This window comes from Tamandua tetradactyla, chromosome 7 (genome assembly GCF_023851605.1).
Source record: "Tamandua tetradactyla isolate mTamTet1 chromosome 7, mTamTet1.pri, whole genome shotgun sequence".
NCBI lineage: Eukaryota > Metazoa > Chordata > Mammalia > Pilosa > Myrmecophagidae > Tamandua > Tamandua tetradactyla.
The window spans coordinates 166,835,533-166,856,171 of NC_135333.1; the positions used below are offsets into that span (position 1 = coordinate 166,835,533).

General features: G+C 39.4%; 1 protein-coding gene across 1 annotated transcript in view; it reads left to right on the top strand.

Moving 5' to 3' along the window:
- The window catches only part of CFAP54 (cilia and flagella associated protein 54), a 335,670-nt gene that overhangs the window by 284,869 nt on the left and 30,162 nt on the right, over window positions 1-20,639 (top strand). Inside the window, exons 65-67 of the mRNA XM_077111714.1 lie at window positions 808-914; window positions 4,967-5,099; window positions 13,386-13,460. Coding sequence (XP_076967829.1) covers window positions 808-914; window positions 4,967-5,099; window positions 13,386-13,460 — 315 coding nt within the window. The remainder of the gene's footprint in view (window positions 1-807; window positions 915-4,966; window positions 5,100-13,385; window positions 13,461-20,639) is intronic.

Below are 20,639 nucleotides of genomic sequence, written 5' to 3' on the forward strand. Positions count from 1 at the left end.
TGCTGAGTCAGTAACCCTCTTCCACATGCTTTCTGTCATCGAATTGTTGCTGCCATCTCTTGTCTTCTTCAGCACCTCTCTTGTTCTTCTGTCTGTCTGTGGATTTAGGCCTTTAAGAAAATCCCTTTACTTTTATGTTAGTTTAATTGGTCATTTTTGACTGGCACCCCTAGCCCTCTGCTTTCTTATAATTAAAATGAAGGACTTAGACCAGATGATCTTTAAGTTCTATGAATCTCAAATTCTGAGATAATAATGTAAATAGTTGACTATAAATAGTTGCTGTTGTACAAGTCTGCCTCTCAAAAGTGTTAGAATTTAAAAATTACTAGAGTATTGTCATCAGGAGAAGTTTTGTGTTAGAAATGGGTCTGGTGTGGAGTGAATGATTGGAGAGAAGAGGAGGGGACAGCATAAATGAACGCACAGAAGCAGTTCTTTCCCTAGCGGGAAAGATGAACAATGAGCAGTAACAAGAGACAGTCAGACATTCACCCGGTGGTATTGAGTACTTGCCATAGAGGGCCTGGAAAGGCTGCAGTTTAAACCTCGTGGCTTTAAGAAATGTCACTCTTCAAAAATTAGGTAATTTTGTTGCCAAATAGCATTTATTTTCCTCTTACAACCTTTGCACAATTCTTGTTCATATCATTTCTCTTTAAAGTGAATTGGGGAAAAAACCTAGGTTATAGAAATTCATAAAGAAAAAGATTTTAAGTGTGATGATACTATTTTGAGAACTGAGTTTTGGGGGGGTGAAATATAATTTTGATGTCACATTTTATACGCCTTTTAATTTTCTTATAGGTTTTATTGTTGTATGCATATAACATGAAGCCCATGAAGATTTCAGATGTTACATATCCCAATTCTACCAGTTTATATGTTGGCTCTTCCTGGGTTTCACTGAACAGGCAAGTAAAGGTGCTTGTCTACAACTGTTCAACCCTCTATGCTGCTATCTCTCATGAGAGTGGACTGTTTCATTAAAGTACCAGGTAAAGCACAGGAGGGCTTTTTAAAGATATTTTCAGAGCTATCTTCTTTTATTTATGGGAGCATTAAATTGCAGTGGTAAGTACATGAGCTCTGACTCCAGCCTGCTTTGGTTCAGATCTCACTTATGCCCCTTACTACCTGTGTGACTTTGGGCAGGTTACTTTACCTCCCTGTGCCTCAGTCTTCTCATTGGTAAAATGGGAATAGTAATAATAGTATTTAACATTGTTGGAGTAACAGTTCCTTATATATCACAAGGATTGTTTGAGAGTACAAGAATGTTGCCCATACTATATTTTGCCTATAATTTTTATTTTTCCCCAAAATCAAGTCTGTACTTCAGTCAGGCTGTTTTGCTCTTTCTGTATCAAGGAGGACATATCACTAACTTTTGCCCATGCCTGCTTTCATTGCCTTCTGAATTCAGTTTACCAAATTTTTCATTAAAATTTTTTTTCATTACGTGGATAATCTCTTTTTGACTCCCTTGTTCACTGCTTTGTGACCTTAGCCTTCATTTCCTATGCTGTAAAATAATGCCAGCTCTGCCTGCTTTCCGGGGTTCAAGTGAGAGTCAAGCCAGAAAATGTATGAGAATATGCACTGAAAAGCCGGGAGCACTGGGCAAATGTCAGTCGTCATGCCTAACTCGTGGGCCTGTCATTGTCAGCAGATGCACTGCCCTCCAGCCTGCCCTGACCTCGTAAGCACTCTGTGAATGGAGAATTGGTGCTTCTCAGTCATCACCTAATGCATCTTGTTCGGGCTCCATGATTTTAATTTTGAAGTACTTCTTGACCTAACCATGAAAGGGAATAAAACAAGAACTGTGTCAAGAGCTGGCATGCTTTCAATTATTCAATCAATTTTCTTTCTTTTCCTTTTCTCAGTGAAATGGCAGAAAACCTAGTTGCAGATCATATACCAGCATATCTAAGTGACAAAATTAGTAAAATTATGCACTTACCTTATAAATTCAGAAACATTTCAGGGTATGTTTTTCAAAATCACATGATGAAGATGATTATAATTTCTGCAGAATAGAATGTAATCAAAATAACAGGCTTCCTTTTTTGTTCCAGAAAGTTCTTAATTTTGGTGTCTTTATGAGTGATGAGGGCTTCTAAAATTAGGGACATGCTTCTATCATTGAAGCCATTTCCAAGGAGGGTACCCAACAATTTCTCCTCTGAACTGTCCCTCTGTGGCACTGCCATAAAGGGCTATTTCTCTCATCAGGGTAGCGTTTCTTGTGTTCTTTCAGTAGGCAGAGAAAGAGGAAAATGGTATTTTAAAAATAGTCTAGAGAAGACAGAACTTGAATCACCTATAAATTGGGTAATCCTCCTTTTGTAGTTCACTTTAGTTCCTCATCTTTTAGTTAAGTTCTTATAAGGAAAAATATATTTTAATTCTTTTCATTTTTTATAGAAACAAAGGAAAAGATAGTTCCCTCAACAAAGCATACATAACGATTTCTCTGTAGGAAATATATTTATAAAGTTCTATCTGAATGGTAATTATGCTGATTTGACCAAGATCAAGGTCTCTACCCGCTATCTTTGCCTTTAAACGCCATATTCATCAGATGCCTCCGGTCATCCATGTTTGTATTTCTGGCTGGGGTCCACCCTCCGGGCCATGGCAGACTTGGTGAGAGAGTGCCCATGTCAGTAAATGAGAACAGAGGCTGTGGAGAACTAGTCAAGCCCAAACGTTCTGGTGGTTGTCTGTTTATGGTGCCAAGATGGAGGGCCCCTGTGTTAGTTAGATTCAGTTTTCAACTTGGCCAGGTGAGCATACCTAGTCTTGTTGCTGCGGACATAAGCCAATGGTACGTGAACCTCATCTGTTGCTAATTACATCTGCAGTCAGCTAGGAGGCGTATCTGCTGCAGTGAGTGATGTTTGACTTAATTGGCTGGTGCTTAAATGAGAGATTGCAACGTAGCACAGCTAAGCAGCTCAGCATTCCTCATCTCAGCACTTGCAGCTCAGCCCAGGCCTTTGGAGATGCAGAAAGAAGTCACCCCGGAGAAAGTTGTTGGAATCCAGGGGCCTGGAGAGAAGAGCGGCAGAGACCATCCTGTGCCTTCCACGTAAGAAAGAACCTCAGTGGAAAGTTAGCTGCCTTTTCTCTGAAGAACCAACAAAATAAATCCCCTTTTATTAAAAGCCAGTCCATCTCTGGTGTGTTGCATTCTGGCAGCTAGCAAACTAGAACAGCCCCAAAGAAGCTGGAACAGGACCTGGAAGGGAGTGGAGATGTGCATGGGGCTGGGGTGGGGAAGTTGATATCAAAGACCAGAGAGCAAAGGAAAGGAGCAAGTGAGGTCAAAGAGTTCGGAGCCTAAAACTAAGACTGCAGGTCCTCTAATGGATGGTCATTGCTCAAAGGCCCAAGTTACTTGGTCCCAGAGTGCTCTTTACATAGCTAGATGAGGCCATTTACTGCTGGAGCAGCCAGTGCAGCACTGGACATTCATCAACTATCTCTAACCCAAATATAGAAGAATAGCTTATTCTTCCTTCAACTCCAGATTTTGTAAAGGAGAGCTATGTTATCTTCGGAAGAGAAACAAGAATTTGTTCTCTAGTATTAGGCTGAAGAATGGTGCTTTAGAAACCATTTCAAATGATTCCTTATGGTTAAGAGTATATATAGTTGTCACTGGATCCTTCAAAAACCCAATGAATTAGATGAGGCTGAATTTCTTGTTCCAACCTTGCAGTAGAAGGAATCTCAGGGTTGGAGAGGTTAAATGACTTTCTAAAAGTCCCCTGGTGAGTGTGTGGTGGAACCAAGCACAGATTCACCTAAGTTCTCTGCATACCAATCCTGTCCTCCCACACATCAGCAGCCTTTCCAGCATGATTGGGGCATGACTCATTTTTGATGGGTCAGTTTTCCATACAAAGCAGGCTCTTACATTTCAACAACAGATCTTCACATTTTAACTGTTGCCTTTTTTATCAAAAGAGTTTCCAAACATGCTTTATAATTTCAGAACCCCTTAAATATAATTAAAGCTACGACTTTGCTTTTTATTGCTGAGAACCATGCTTAGGATAATCAAGCATTATGCCATGTTTCAGATGAATTGGCTGTTGTGAGAAACTGGAGAATTGACCTTCTTGACTATGTTCTGCTGCGAGTTTGCTGTTGGAGGACCACTTGCTTCTTTTTAATAAATATTCCCCTTCTTCCTCAGATGGACACACACACACACACACATGCGCCATGTGCCTGTGGCGCGGAGTAGGCCATGCAGGTGGCTGTTTGCCTTCTTCAGACTGTAGAGCTCTGTCTTCTGGCTCCGCTCCCCAGGCTCACCTCTGCTTTCAAGGGATCCACTCTTCACTTCTTCTAGGCTGTTTGCTTTTCCTTCTTTCTTGATTCTTTTCTCTATCTCCTTAACTCCCTACCCAACAACACACTCAACTGCTGTGGGCTCATTGATTGGCCCTCCAGAGGTATTGCTAATTTGTCATAGCTCTGCTTACTTTCAGTTCAGCCAGTCAATCAATCACTGCATGTCATTAGAACTTACATAGTAGGACATCCCTTTGTTCTTCCCTGGAGTTTCTTTGCCCATGTGGATTATTTATTTTCCTTATTTTCATCTTAAGCAATATTTTGGGTGTGTACCTTTCTTTCTGTGTACTTACCTTAGTTTTTAGTTACATTTTTATTGACATATACAACAGGACTTTAAACATTATGAGGGTTAAAGCTGCATCTCTTTGCTCATGATGGGGTCCCTAGTACCCAGAAGAGATCCAAGTGGCTGGCATGTACTTGGTAAATGGTTGTTGAAAGAAGGAATGACTAAATGAATGATATTTGGAGATGTTGGAGGTCTAACCCTTAAATAACTGAGGGCTTACTGTACATATATTGTTGATTCTGAAAATAAATGAATGCCTCTTTTAATTACCTAATAAAATGCATATATTTTTGTTTTTAGAGTTATTTCAATTCATCAGAAATTATCTAATCTTGTGCAAATAGCTGAAATATCATTGCCAGCATTTCCCAAAATTCCTTCAGATGAAAATGTAATTGAGATTGAAGAGAAATCTATTGATAAAGAAATGGAAGTAAGTTATTGTATACTGGAAAATTACATTGCTATTGTGGAGTGGATGGCATTAGAGAGAAATAGGTTTTACTTTTCCATTCATCAAAGCTGAGCTATGTAACTAAGTTTGAACTTTGTGATTCTGCTCTCTATTTTCTCTACTTAGAGCATCAGCTATGACTCAATGTTTGACACATGCATAATGTTTCCTTTGAAGCTCTTCTAAGCCTACCGATTGCAAGAATATGACAGAGAATGAAAACAGAACCAATCCAGAGAAATCATTGATATAACTGGGAATCCCAAGAAACAATGTTCTGTAACTTTATACCATTACATTTAGTTTTGCAGTCCCAGTCTATCACTTAAACATTTTTCTTACCCAAGTAATACGTGAAGAAAAACTAGAAAACACACATAAATATGTATTCTTTCAAAGGTTTTTCTATGCATATGTATTTTTCTAACAAAATAGAGGTTTTATCCTTATAATATGCTATTAATCTGATCACATAGTTGAGAGGTTTATGTGATGACTGATGTGTGGGTTTTGGAGGACAGACTCGACTCCTCCTGAGTTGTGAAGCAATTGAGGAATGGGATGCAGGAGGCAGGTATATGAAGATCCAAAAGTCAGCCTCATTATAGATAAAGGTGATTAGTGAATGTGGCTTTAGATCTGCGGTCAAATGAGGCTGTTACTATTTCGCCCCTGAATTTTACAGGCTTGCCCAGCTGCTTGCCCAGTCGTCTGGCACACCTGGCTAACCACAGGTCCCCCATTCCTCTTCAGTCCCCCACCAGGCTTATACATAGAGAACAATAGTCCTGTAGGCAGGGTGCTTCAAAAACATAGATGAAGACAGCCCAGAAGAGGCTGTTGCTTTCCCAAACTCAGCTATCAGATAAGTCACTCCACTCTCCTGGGGGAAGGGAGGGAAGAATTAGTGATGGGGCCAGAAGAAGTTGGAAGTGTTCAATTGTACATTAATTCAATCTTAATTTAGAGATGTGGCTACTGATTTCTTTTAAATAAAAAAGATCTAAAAGGCTTAAAGTAAAACAATTTCCTGTTCTAACTGTATTTACTCTCTACTCTTCTGCAGAGGCAACTACCACTTTCAACTCTTTGAGCTGTTTTTTTTTTTTTATTTGATTCCGCGTCTATTAATAATATGCACTGTCTGTCAAAACAGGCTAGGTAACAAACAACCTCTGAATCCTGGTGGGTCAGCTGGGGCTTTCTCCATGTCTCATCCTGCTGGGATCCAGGTTGCAGGTGCAGCTGTCAAATGGAACATTGCCAGGAGGGATGAAAGGAGGCAGTCACACTGGCTCTTAAAGTTCCTGTTGCCTCACTGTCACTCACATTTCATTGCCCAAATAAGCCCTGTGCCATATCAACAAGGTGGGCAGGGAAGTACAGTTCTACTCCAGGCCTGGAAGGAGAAAAGCTAGAAACCTTGATGAACAGTGCTAATGTCAACCACAAATTATTATTGTGTTTTCTTGACGTATCGATTTCAGATTACATCTGTTGATATATGATCATGGTAGATAAGGATTTAGCTCACTTACACTTTTCTCCAACTTGTCCTTTTCCCTTCTCTTCAATATTTCTATATGACAAAATTTAGGTGACTCAAGATTCAGTGTTTATATTATTGCAACTCTATAAACATTGTTTGTGGCTGAGTCAAGGAATATACTCTGTAAACATTGTTCATAGCTGGGTCAAGTAGTGTACTGTGGTTAGTTTCCTTTCTTGTGTAATGTTTTTTCTAGGTTGTTACATTAGAGCTTTCATACTTCCATCCATAGATCTTTACCCAAGCACTCATACTTATCAAATAATCTCTCAGCTTTATGCATTCTTCTGGAATTACCTGTCCTCCTGCTTGTGGTGGCCTCCAAGTCTGCTGTGTAGCTATAATTCTGGGCCCTCCCTTTTCTGCTTTCCTGGTTGAATTCCTGGCTACTTAGATCCCATCCTGCTTTTCTTGTCTGAAAGCTTTTAGGAAATTCTCTTTACTTTTGGTCTGTTTTATTTTTCCTTTAATCATTTCCTGCTAAGTTAATATTTTACTAATAACAATACATGTTTAATTCTGAAAGGATGTTGGTATAGCTCTTTTGGTTTTCTTAATTACTTTGTCTATGCACTTTTTAAAGTGAAAGTGCGAAAGTTAGCAGCTCTCCTGACTTTCAGGTTATTCTTGGCATTTTCAGTCTAAATTTACCAGTAGAGTAAGTGAATGCGTTTTTCATTACTGAAAAGGTAACAAACCCTCCTGTAAGTTTCCATCAGGAGAGTACAGTTAGTCTTTGCAAAGTGCCGCTTTCCAGTATTTACATCTCCTGTGCTCTGTACTTGGATTTCTCATAGAAGTGATGTCTTGAATATTGGCTGCATACTCTTTCTAATGTCCCCAGATATTATGACATGAATATCAGTTGCTTAAAGCTGCACTGAATGCTCAGAATAAATTCACCCAGTACACACCGGATATCTTAAACCCAGAATATATATATATATTTCCCATAAAGTGAAGGTTGCTTTTTCATGTCTCAAGGAGAAGTCGGGCCTCTTTTCATTTTTACATTTCTTTTCTAGATCACTTAAACTCACAGTTCTTCAGTCATGGATGACGCTTATCAGATGACTGCCTTTGAGCCATAGTCCAGAACATTGTTTGCTAAAATTGTCTCTAAATCCACTACTATATAGATCATATATGAAAAATGATTATTTGCCCCTGAACCCATTTATCTTTTCAGCTTAGATTATCTGGGGCAGGAGAGTGAGCTTCCAAATGCATAAGGGTTCTAGATTATGCTCTGATACTCAGCTTTAACTGCCGAGGGTCAGTCATTTAGCCCTGCTTGGGACTTAGTTTCCTATCATCTCTAAACTAAATGATCTTTTCACTCAAATTCTTCTCTGAATTGTGGAGAAAGGCCCTCAGTTGAATGAGAGTCATCAGCTTCCATGGGGGTTGGATGCAGGTATCAAATTCAGCAAAGATGCCCAGAGTCTGAACCAAGAGCCTGGCCTGACTATGAATATAAACAAATAAGGGGAAAATGCGGAGAAGGAGGGAAGGAGGGGATTAATGTAAACAGAGGCTGAGAAACCCTTAACCCAAAACCCTTAACCAAGGGTTTTGGCTTGCTTTCATGGCCTGGCTAGAAATGTATGTGTAGGTGGCTTAACCCTTGAGTAGAGAAAACTCCTCTCAATTCTGACCTTCTTTTCTGTATTTTAAAATTCGTTTTATTCTCCAACTTAGAAAGTGTTTCTTCAACTTCAGAGTAGGGCATTTTAAGATATGTCTGCAGCTTTGTAGTGCTATGTATGAAAGAACATCACTATATGCAAGGAAAACAGATGTTTGTTTAGGTAAATTGGCAAGAAAATTAGAGGATAACACTTGAAAGTTGAGAAATGGATGTCAATTAAATTTTTTTTCCTTCCACAATATTAACGAGCACTAAGAAATTAAAAAAAAAAAAACTGGATTCTTGGTTATTATCAGTTAAATCTCATTGACTAAAACTGCAAGTTTGTTGTCATGGTAACCTTCACTTGGAACTAATTAGAAGTTAACTAAGACCCTTGAAGAGATTCATTCTGGTCTGGTATTGGACAGGATTTCATAATCTCTCTTATCTAACATATTGTTTCTACCACAGTACAGATATTTGGTAGATGATAGAATATAAGGGTTCAGAAAATTGGTTGATTTAGGGGAGGGGTGGCCAATCTTCTTCTTTTTCTCACTTTTTTCCTTTTTACCCCCGCTTCTAAATACCTAGGATCTATAATAAGCCAAGAACTTCAGGACACAGATATTAATTTAAGTTGTATTGGGAGGGCTTCAGAACAGGTGTTCCAATCAATTCTGGCTTGAAGCCCTTTATGTCCTTCTTCTGAAATGAACAAAACTGGCTCAGAATGGCTGAGTTATTTTAATCTATCATTCCCTCCTTAAGGAGTTTTTCTAGAACATATTAAGTGCTTTACAGTATATGAAAGATACAAGTGAAGTATCCTGATTTTAAGACACAGACAGCTTATATGGAATGGTTGCATACGGATATGAAATAATTTAAATACGTTTATCAAGTTACCTTAGGCTAGTTCAGCAAACATTTATTGAATGTCTGGATTGTACAAGGCAATTAAAATTAGCATATAGTCAGCATACTCCACGTACCAAAGGACTGTGAAAACACAGAGCAAAATACAGTTGACATTAGGATCGATCAACAAATGCTTTTTGAGAAACTACTATATGCAAAACTTCCCAGGCTTGGTGAGGTTAAGACATATAGGAATCAATTCACTGGGGTCCCTGTCATGAGGAGCAGCTTAATCACTGCATGAGAATGGCCACAGGTACCCAGATGTCATTCATAATGATGCCAGGCAGCTGGTAGCCCTCTTTTAGCAAAGTGTGGCATTCAATGAAACATCAGTCTGGTGTTCAAAACGTTTGGAAATAATCTTAGTCTTTACAGAAACTCTCATAGAACCATCCAAGGGGAAATCCTTTCATAAGACATGACAAAACTTCTTTTAAATTCCCTTCTCCCCATTTATCTTGCTCTCAGTATTTGACATCCATGACAGATCTCGAATAGCCATCTCATTTGACTCAAGCACCTAAAACTTTCTCTCCAACTCAGTCTGCACAATATTCTGTTTCTTTTCCCTTCCTGCTCTGGCTCCGCTCTTTATTACATAGTTCAACTGAGTCTTTTGGACTTCAGTTTTCCTATTGCCCACCCCCACCCCATTATCTGAATACTGCACTGTACGGGAGAGTGATGCTGCTGGAATCCTTACCTTTCAGTGGTGGGAGTTATTGATGTAAAGTATTATAATTCTATTATTTTAAATTTCATTCACATAGATATTGTAAAAAGTGTATGTGTGTGCGCACACGTGTGTGTGTACTTTGTACTTGCTTAAAAAGCTCAGACAGGATTTTATATCCCTTGTAGACTGAAATAAAGGGCAGAGTTCCTTGTATCTCCATGTCCTCTGTGCTCTAGCACATATCAATTTTGCAACTATCTGTTTATGTGTCTCTTTCCCTCTCTTGACTATGAATTTCTTTCAGGCATCTTTTTCATCTTCGTATCTCCAATATCTAGCCCAGTAATTGAAACATACTGCTTCTTGAAGAATTGTTTGTGAAAATTCTAGTTGGTGACCTGGGGAGGGCACTCATTCCAGACTAAAGATAGAGCAAGAGATGAGATATGAAGTCCTGGAACTGAGTCATATTCATGGAACAATGGATTATCTGGTGTGACAAGAGTATAGGGTGAAAGTTCTGGAAGATGGGGTTGGAAAAATGGGTGGGTTTAAGTACTTTCTCTTCTCTGGTATCAGCACTTTGTATATAATAGAGGGATTTTCTCTTCTGTTCCACTAGACAATGAGCTCTGTAAGGGCTCTCTTTGTGTCTTATTCAGCTCCCATTACCCTCTCTGTGGCACTTAGGAAACGTTCAGTAAATGTTGGTGAAGGAATAATTGATGGCAAATGGATTTTGTTCTGTAGGAAAGGACCATGTGAAAGTGTGACTGATTTTTTCATTGGGGGTGGGGGATGGGGGCTGCCCCCAGAGGGGTATGCCATGGCCCAACTACATTTACAGAGATCACTCTGGTGGCCTATGAAGGAGGAATGAAGGGGACGAGAGTTTGGAGACCAGAAAAAACAAGTAGGAAAGTTTTTTTTTCCATATTACATATGAAATGTGATGATGCTTTCAGCTAAGTCAAAGAATTGGCCTTATCCTTAAAGTAACTCAGAAAACCATCCCTCATAGAATGAATGGAGGTTCCTTTTAAAGGAGGAGTGGCAAAGATTTGAGCAAAGGTCATTCCACTGCCTACCTGCCCCCACTCCAACTGCGGCATATCTCTGTAAGCTTTCCATCTGGGATGGATGAGCATCTGTGCTTTCTCTCTCTTCATTTCTGTGGTCTCAAGGTCACGTATGGTACTCCCACAGTTGCACAGAGAATAAGCCAGTCTTAGATGTGTGTATGTGGTTTGCCTCAAATAAGCCCAGAGAAATAGAATATTGTTGAGGCAGAGTTTCTCTTTGATAAATGTTGAGACAGACAGTTGAGGGTACTTATCAGGTAGCATTGTTCTCTTCATGTGTTATGTGGAGATGATTAATGATAGAGATGCTGTCACTTTGCTTGATGAATAGCTCTTGATGAAATAATGACAGGAACTCATCATGGCTGCTATTGAAATCATATGTATTTACAGAAATATACTTTAACCGGGACTAAGACCTCATTTAGGAATATAGAAGTGTAGGTAGGCATGTGTTTCCCTCTGTCTGGTAAAGTAGACCAGGAACCTGGAAAGTTTGTCATAGGAAGCTAGTATACTGTAATTTGTGATGGGCATTGTACCTTCTCTCCATCTTGTTTAGTCCCATTGAAGATAGCCTGCTTCTAACCATCATCACTTCTTGCCCAAATGGTTTGAGTAGCCTCCTAGCTGACTTCTCTTCTTCTAGATACTTCCCCACCCAGTTCACCTTTAAACCGTGGCCAGAATGATTTATTTAAAAAAAATCTCTAATCATCATTTTCTCAGTCCAGTGCTTCTAAATTTTCCACTCAATAAAATCCAGATTCCTTACTATTACTTGGATCGTTATTAACTTAAGTCTCTAGCCAATTTCTAACTATGAATCTGTCTCCCACTCTCACTGCCATGCTTTGTAGGCACAACTGCAACAAAGGGCATACTAGATGCCTTATGTTCCTTGAATACCCGCTGCTCTTTGCTCAAAGGTTCTTCTCCCCAGAATGATCTTGTCCCTGCTTTCAGCCATTTGCAATCCTGCTCCTCTCTCAAGGCTCATTCACTGGGCCCTTTCTCCATGAAGTCTTCCCTGTTCATCAGACTAGAATTACTCTCTCACACCTCTAGGCTCCTGTAACACATCATTACTACCTGTCCTGACCACAGTCTATTTGCTATTTTATTTAGTTGCATACAAATTTGTTTTCTTCAGTAATTGTGCACTGTTTCGGAACTCTAAAATGTGATCTCTCTCTTTTTTTTTTTTTTAGCATGGGCAGGCACAGGGAATCGAACCCAGGTCTGCCACTGAGCCACTGTTGCCTGCCCTATTTTTATGCATTGTTAAACATAAACATATCAGGGGTTTGGGTTGTGAGTTCAGATGTTATTTGCTGCTTTATTTTAACCAGCCCTGCTCAGTAACAATTTAAAAATTAACATGTTCTATCATTTTAATGTTCTGAATGCTAGTACATGCATAGATCAATACTGCCATAAAAGCAAATTGTTGCTTCCTCCAGGGCTGGACCCTGGCAACAAAATGAAGGAGGCATAGTTTGTCTGACAATCTTTTAGTCTCGATTCCTTTGGTTATAGGTAAAGATATACTACACCAGCTTAAGTAAAATAGGTTTGATGAGGAGGCAGGATTTGTTACAATACAGTAAGAAGTTCATGCACAGCCAAGTACTGGAAATAAAGTACAGCAGGCCTCACAGAAACTGGAACTGGAGGGTCAAGGCCGAGGCTGCACTCAGTCCAGTGGGGCCACACTGTCCTCTCATTTGTCTAACGCCGGGTGGGCGACTTCTCCATGCGACCTCTCCGCTCGCACGGCCGGTCCTAACCATCGCGGTCCTCTGTTGTTCTTCCTGACTTGAAATTCTGATGATGGGAGAGTCGCAGACTCAAGCCCACCTGTGGATAGAGCCCTCCTAGCCCAGGTGTCACACATCCACCTAGCAGAGGCCATGCAGGAGGCTGTGAGGGGCTTCAGCAACCGTGGACGGTGGGTGAGCAGGACTCTCTCACTTCCTCTTTGTCACTCGTCTCACTTCTTTCCCCAGCGCCAGTCATTCTTCCCTGCTTCAACCTGAATTTCCCTTTTCCCAGGGCTCTATTGTCAGAAGAAAAGTTGTTTTTCCAAATCTTACCTTTGTGTGAATTTGTCATTCTTCTAAAGTATATGAATTTTAATAGTGCGTAAAAGAGGAACATAATCCTAAAGTAACATATTATTCATAATTAGATTGCAGATCTGATCTTCTGTGGTCATCCGTGTCCTTTGAAATTGCCCTAATTAATTAAGGGATTGTGGCGTCTGAAATCCCTCTAAGTCTCATCCTCAGAACTAGGATTAGATCATGGCAAAAGAAAAGAAAAAAAATAAATATAATTAAAATACCCAATTTTTACCACTAAGATAAGCCTCACTATATTGCTTTCTTTTTATTTCTAGGACATGATTATTGAATGCTGCTGTGAAATAATATCTCTGTTTTTGATGGAAGGAGAGTCAGTGTCACTATCTGAGGTCTGTTCTTCTCCTTTAACAATTTATCTGATTCAGTCACAAATATTATTGTTGCTATAAAAATGGAAATACAGGAAACGTCTATTATGAAAATATCAGAGATTAATCTTCTTTAATGTGAAAAAGTGATAAGTATGAGTTTATGAAAATAACATGTTAACTTTGGTTAAAAATATTCTTTGTTAAAAAAATCAACTAGTACAAAATATTATGAAGATAATTTTAAAATCACCTCAAATCACCATACGGAGAATAACCACTATCAATATTTTAGAGAATATCTAGAATTTTCCCTATGTATATATAAACTTTAGAATTTTTACATCAGTGGAACCTTACTTTACATGCATTCTGTGACTTGCTTTTTTTCTTTCAACAAAAATGTCATAGAGTTTTCTCATGTGAAAACTCTACTTTATTGTATTTGATGTCTGCATAATTTTCTCTTCTAAGTATTTGTTCCACCAGGCCAAATTTGTTCCACTATTCCTTGCCAAGTTAGATCCTTATTAGTGGATCTTGAGGTTGTTAGATTCTTGACTACATACGCATTTCACCCTTCTGCATTATCTCCTTGAAATTAATTCTTAGAAATAGGATCTGGAGGGGAAAAGTATATATGCATTTTGGTGTATAAATGCAGCTGGCCCTACAGAGATGGTGCACCGGTTTCCTCTCCCATCAGTGGTGGACCAGAGGCCAATTTACCCACATACTCATCTGCACTAGTTTCCTTCTCCCTCTCCTTCACCCTCCCCCTCCTCTTCTCTCTCTCTTTCCTTCTCTCCTCCTTCCCCTTCTGTCTTCCCTATCTTCCTTCTGCAGTTCTTCCTCCTTCATCTCTTTCTTCTAACCCTTGTCAATCTGACAAAAGAAAAAGGATTATTTTATTGTAATTCATAGGTTTGTTGGCAATCTGTGCTTCTCTTTTTGTGAATGGCAGTCATCCATTTAGCCAGTAAAACTGCATCCAACCCACCACTTATTTTGTTTTATTGGAACACAGCTATGCTCACTGGCTTATTTATGGTCTATAGCTGCTTTTGTACTAACAATATCCGAGTTGAGTTGTTCTAATAGAGCTGTATGGTCCACAGAGCTTACAAAATTTACTATCTGGTACTTTAGTTTGCTGACCACTGTGATAGACAGCAGTGGAGAGTGGAGTGACATTTATGATAAGATGGTCAGGGAAGATCTTTCTGAGGAGGTAACATTTGAAGTAAAACCGGAATTATTTGTCCTTCCCACTTTATCATTAGCTTTTTAGGGTCAGCGACTATGCTATCTTCATCTTTGAATTCTCAAAGTGTGTTATGCACTGCATCATTTGGTCACTGTGTTTTGAATTGAATCGATTTCCCTTTACACATCTGAAATTTAATCTTTCCTTTTTTATTCATTTGGCTATTCATTCCTTTCCCAGTTTTTAACTGTGGAACTTAATATTTTATAATTGAAATATGTAGATTTATTGTGGCAGCCCACTGATAATATATCCAAGCATAAATCTAATTTGGCAAACTGTGGTTAAAAATAGTTCACAGAGAAAAAAAAACAGGCCACAGAGGGCAGTGTGGTGGTGGCTCAGTGTTAGAATTCTCACCTGCCATGCTGGAGACCCGGGCTCAATTCCTGGTGCCTGCCCCATGCAAAAAAAAAAAAAAAAAAAAAAAAAAAAAAAATTAAAAGTAGATGACAGAGGGAGCCATTTTCTCTTTCTTTTTGCTGGCTCCCTAGGAGCCATTTCGGTCTCCCACCTACTTTCTCCCTTCTGCTCTCCCACCTGCCTTCTTCCACTTGCTTTCTCCTTGCTCTCTCCCCTCGATGAATCTGTTAAGCTTTAAAAAAAAATAGGTCACAGAAAAATAATATGTGTTCAGCAAAGTGGAAAGGTATAAAATCAACATCTAAAAGTCAACTGTGTTGCTGTATACTAACAATGACCAATCTAAAGAGGAAATTAAGAAAACAATTCCACTTATGGCAGTGTCTAAAAAATAAAATATCTAGGAATAAATTTTACCAAGGATACAAAAGACTTGTACACTGAAAACTACAAACACTGCTGAAAGTAATTAAAAAAGACCTAAATTAATGGCAAGATATCCCGTGTTCGTAGAGTGGAAGAATATGTCCATAGTACCAAAAGCAATATCCAAATTCATCAGAATTCTAGCAGCGTTTTTTGCAGAAATGGAAAAACTAATCCTCAAATTCATATAGAACTGTGAAGAACCTGGAAGAGTCAAGACAATCTTGTAATAGGAGAACAGGTTAGAGAATGCAGACTTAGATTTCAAATTCTTCTACAAAGCTTCTATAATAAAAAATGTGTGGTACAGGCATAAAGATAGACAAATAGATCAGTGGAATGGAATTGAAACTCCAGAAATAGACACTCAATCTATAGCTAATAGCTTTTCAACAAGGGTGCTAAGTACTTGCAATGGGGAAAGAATAGTCTGTACCACAAATGGTGCTGAGAAAATTGGATGGCCACCTACCTCACATCATATATGAAACCCAACTCAAAGTGGATCAAGGACCTAAATACAAGAGGATAACATAGGGGAAATCTTCATGACCTGGAATTCAGTGGTGGATTCTTAGATATAACATCGAAAGTACAAACAACCAAAGAAACAATAGATAAATTTGATTTCATCAAAATTAAGAACTTTGGTGCATTGAAGGAAATTACCAAGAAAGTGAAAAGGCAATATACATAATGGGAGAAAATAGTTACAAACCATAATTGGGTAAGGGCTTAAGATCCAGAATGTATTAAGAACTTTGACAATGCAACCACAAAGGGGCAAAAAATGGGCATTAAAAAATGGGCAAAGGAACTGAGTAGACATTTCTCCAGAGAAGATATACAAATGGCCAATAAACACATGAAAAAATATTCAACAGCAGTAGCCATGGGGGAAATATTGAGTGATATAAGCCAGACACAAAAGGAAAAATATTGTATGATTTCACTGATATGAAATAATTAGAAGAAGTAAATTCATAGAGTTGAAAACTAGAATACAGGTTACCAGGAGCCAAGGTGGGCAATGGGGAGTTAATTCTTAATTGGTGCAGAGTTTCTGTTTGAGTGAAAGTAGGATATAGTGATGTGGTGGTTTGAAGCTGTGTGTACCTCCAGAAAGGTATAGTCTTCAAGTTAATCCTCTCCTGTGGGCGTGGACCCAGTGTAAATGAGATCTTTTGGTGAGTCTACTTAAGGTATGACCCACTTCATTCAGGGTGAGTCTGGATCCTTTTACTGGAGTCCTTTATAAGAGAATGACATTCAGACAAAGAGAGAGAAGGCCAAGAAAGCAAAAGCTGAAAGCAAGAAAACCTGGGAGGGAAGGAAGAGACCAACAGAGCCACCATGTGCCTTGCATGTGAGAGAGGAGTCCAGGGCCACCCGCTGCTGGTCTTTGGGAAGAAAGCATCGCCTTGGCGATGTCTTGATTTGGACATTTTCACAGTCTCAAAACTGTAAGCTTGTAAATTAATAAATTCCCATAGTTAAAGCGAATGCATTTCATGGTATCTGCTTTGAGCAGCTTGGCAAACTAAAACAAGTGTTGATGATACCCCGACATTGTGAATGTAACTAACACCACTGAAGTATATATCTAAATGTGGTTGAAAGTAGAAGTTGTAGGTAGTATATATGTTGCTAGAATATGAATTTTAAAACATCTTATGAATGTACATCACAGTGAAAATCCTAATGTCAACTATGGATTATAATTACTAGTACAATTATAATATTCTCTTATCAATTGTAACAAATGTACCATACTAATGCAATGTTAACAATGAGGGTGGGTTTATGGGCACTGTATATTTTCAACATGATCTTTCTGTAAAACAACAACTTCTTTAAAAAAAGAGAAAGACCGCAGTGAGATACCACATCGTACCTAAAAGGCTGGCTGCTATTTTTTAAAATGCAAATTAAGTGTTGGAGAGGATGCAGAGAAAGTAGAACTCCAGTGCATTCTTGGGGGGAATATAAATGGTGCAGTCACTGTGGAAAGCAATGTGGCAGTTCCTCAGAAAGTTAAATGCAAAGTTTGTATGATATCACTTATAAGAGATAACTAGAAATAGCAAATTTGCAGAGATAAAAAGCAGATTGGGGGATGGGCATGTTGACGGAAGGAAGAGTATTTGTAAAAATAAAATTAAAACATAAAGCTTTGATGCGAGCTAAAAAAGAGGAAAAAATTTGTCATCATAAGACGGGATGTATTGCATCATGTGCTTTGGCTTCTGACAGACCTAGCACTCTTGAATCTTGTTAATTGTGTGACGTTAAGCAAGTTCTTTAACTTCCCTAAGCTTTGATTTTTTTATATGTAAAATGGGACAATAAAGGCAATCTTTTAGAGTTGTTGTGAGGGTTAAACCTAATGATGTGGTATTGGCATACGGCCTAGGGCACGTAAGTGTTGAAGAGCTGTTAGCCACCTCATGTCCTTCTTCGTCCCGCCGTGGGCCTAACTTCCGTGTGTGGATTCTGCACCCCCATTCAGTGAACTGCACACAGATACTCAGGATCCAAACTTTTATTGAAATATTGATAGAAAAGGAGAGCAAATGTGTAAAGGTAGAGAAAAAAAACTTAGGAATCATTTTCCTTGCTTGTAAGATAAATCATTGTTGAATCATATAGGAATTAGGTTAGGGAAGGATTAGAAGGATTCCAGCATGAGGTTCCAGGAGTAAAAGGCCTCTTTATCCAAGAGAAGGTGCATCCCAATTGAACCCCATGCCCCCCTTCCATCGAAAGCAAGATTTACCTCACAGTGCTGTGATGGAACTTGGGCATTTATGAGCTTGTTGCCAGAAGTAAACTGTTAGACTAATAAAATTGCATGCCTTAGTAAAGCTGTTTGTTTTTACCAGGATGATATCTTGCTGTGCTATTTTGTTTCTTACAGAACATGCCTATTAGAAACTACCTCTGCCTGTATTACCTCTTCCTAATTGAAATACAGTAATGCTGAACACAGTTTGTGACAAAAAGAAACTGAGATAGCAAGGAGATGAAGGGAATATGTGCTCCATGGCCTTAGTGATTAATCAGGAAGTAGGAATGACATTACATGTGATTTCTGGTGAACCAGCAATAAAGCCTCCTTTTCATTGCCTGTGCAGGTTTGAATTATTGCAGTTTACTAGATGTTAGGAAGGATTCAAATATGATGCATATACTTTCTGTTCTTGCGGAGACTGACCACGGAAAGGACTAAGTCATTTTATACAGCTACCTATCCATCACTACTTGCTGACTAACAGCTACTTAGAACAATGATATAGAAACCTCCACTGCTGCAAAGATAATATCCTAAAGAATCAGTATAGAGAGGAGGTTTCTAGAAGCAGATACTGGCTTTAAGATAAAATAGATTATCCTAGACCAAGAGATAAAATGGATCTCATAAGATTTTAAAGTCGGTGGGGTTTTTTTAGTTGTTTTTCCTTTTATTTTGTTTTGGGTTTTTTTTTGTTGTTTTTTAGATGCAATGAACAGCATGAGTTAAGTAGGATCATTTTTTAAGTTCAGATTTTTAGCTAGACCTAGCATAGCACCTGGCAAAAAATCTGATAATTATTAACATGAAATATTACTAATAATAGTAGTTAATATTTATTGAGCATGTGGCATATGCAGACACTGTTATGTGTTTTAAATATGTTGCCCCATTTAATATCACAAGAATCCTGTGAAGTTGGTTACGATTATTATCCCCATTTTAGAGATGAAGGAACTGAAGCACAGGGAGGTGAAGCAGCAGCTTAGTTAGGGCCCACAGCTTGTCAGTAGAGGAGGCAGAATTCAAATCCAACTCGGCTTAACCTAAGCCCCTGCCCGGGTACAAGGATAGGTGGAGGAGGGGGAAAGAGAAGAGCTCATAAAGGCCTCAGGTGCTTGCCTTTATAGTGACCGGAATGGAAGGGCAGGGTTTCCACACGCTGGGAATTAGAAGTTTTGTGCTATATGGTACAAAAAGCAGAAGCAGCAAGCTGCATTTTCAAATTAGCTACCACTCAGTGATTGTTTTCCTGGAAGGGAGGGAGCAGATGTTAAAGGGAGTTGACTGAGTGTGAGGTGAGAATGTCAAGGTTGTATTTGTAGATGAATCTTTTTTTTTTTTTTTTTGCGTGGGCAAGTGCGGGAAACCCAACTCGGGGTCTCCGACATGGCAAATAAGAAGTCTGCCACTGAGCCACCACTGCCCACCTGCATTTGTGGAGGAATCTTTAAGAAGGTTTGAATAAGAATGGATGGAAAGAGCAGAAGGAGCAGCTAGTGAGAGACAACAGATTTAAGGGAGGATGTTAGGATAGGAGGATGTTAGGATAGGAGCAGTTAAAAGTGATAAGGTGAGATGGGGGTTACCTATGTAGAAGAGAGAGCAAGTCCTTAAGGAAGATGGTAGGGAACAGACGTTGACAGCACGCGAAGAATAGGTGACCTGGGGGCCAAGAAAGGAGCCCTCCTTCTCTAGGTCTTGAGGCAGCAGATCCAAGTGGTTATAAATCCACCCAGGTCCAAGGTTGGACACAGCCTCACCCTTGATGGGAGGAGTGTGACAGTCAGATTGTGAGAAGGTGGGTTGGGGGCTGTAATGGCATAAAAAAAAGGTTTTTTTCTTTTAAAACTTCATCCTGCCCGGCTTAGTTCTAAGTTTCCCTTAAGTGGCTTCCCCAGTTAGCCCGGCCCTGGATGCAACTCCAGCTAGCAAAACTAGCCAAGCACACACCTCCATATGGCTAGGATGATCAGAGCCACCCTTAGCTACTCTGCAGCTAAGCATGCTGCTTCTGCCCTTCCAAGCCACATAATTTACTAGCAAGCCCTAATTCTCCATGTGGCTTGGATGATAAGAGTCTGCTCTCAACTTCTCCATACAACCCTTGCTGCTTCGGGTTTTTGTACCATTGAGTATGAAACTTCCAATCCCCAGTGTGTGCAGAAAAGCCCTGCCCTTCCGCTTCCGGTCACCATAAAGGCAAGCACCTGGGGCCTTTATGAGCTCCTGTCTTCCCCCCTCCTCCACCTACCCTTGTACCCTGGCAGTGGCATAGGTTAAGTAAGCCCGGGGCCCCTCCACATCCCTCATTCTCCTTTCTTCCCCTTTAGGGTTGGCTGTTGATCTAACA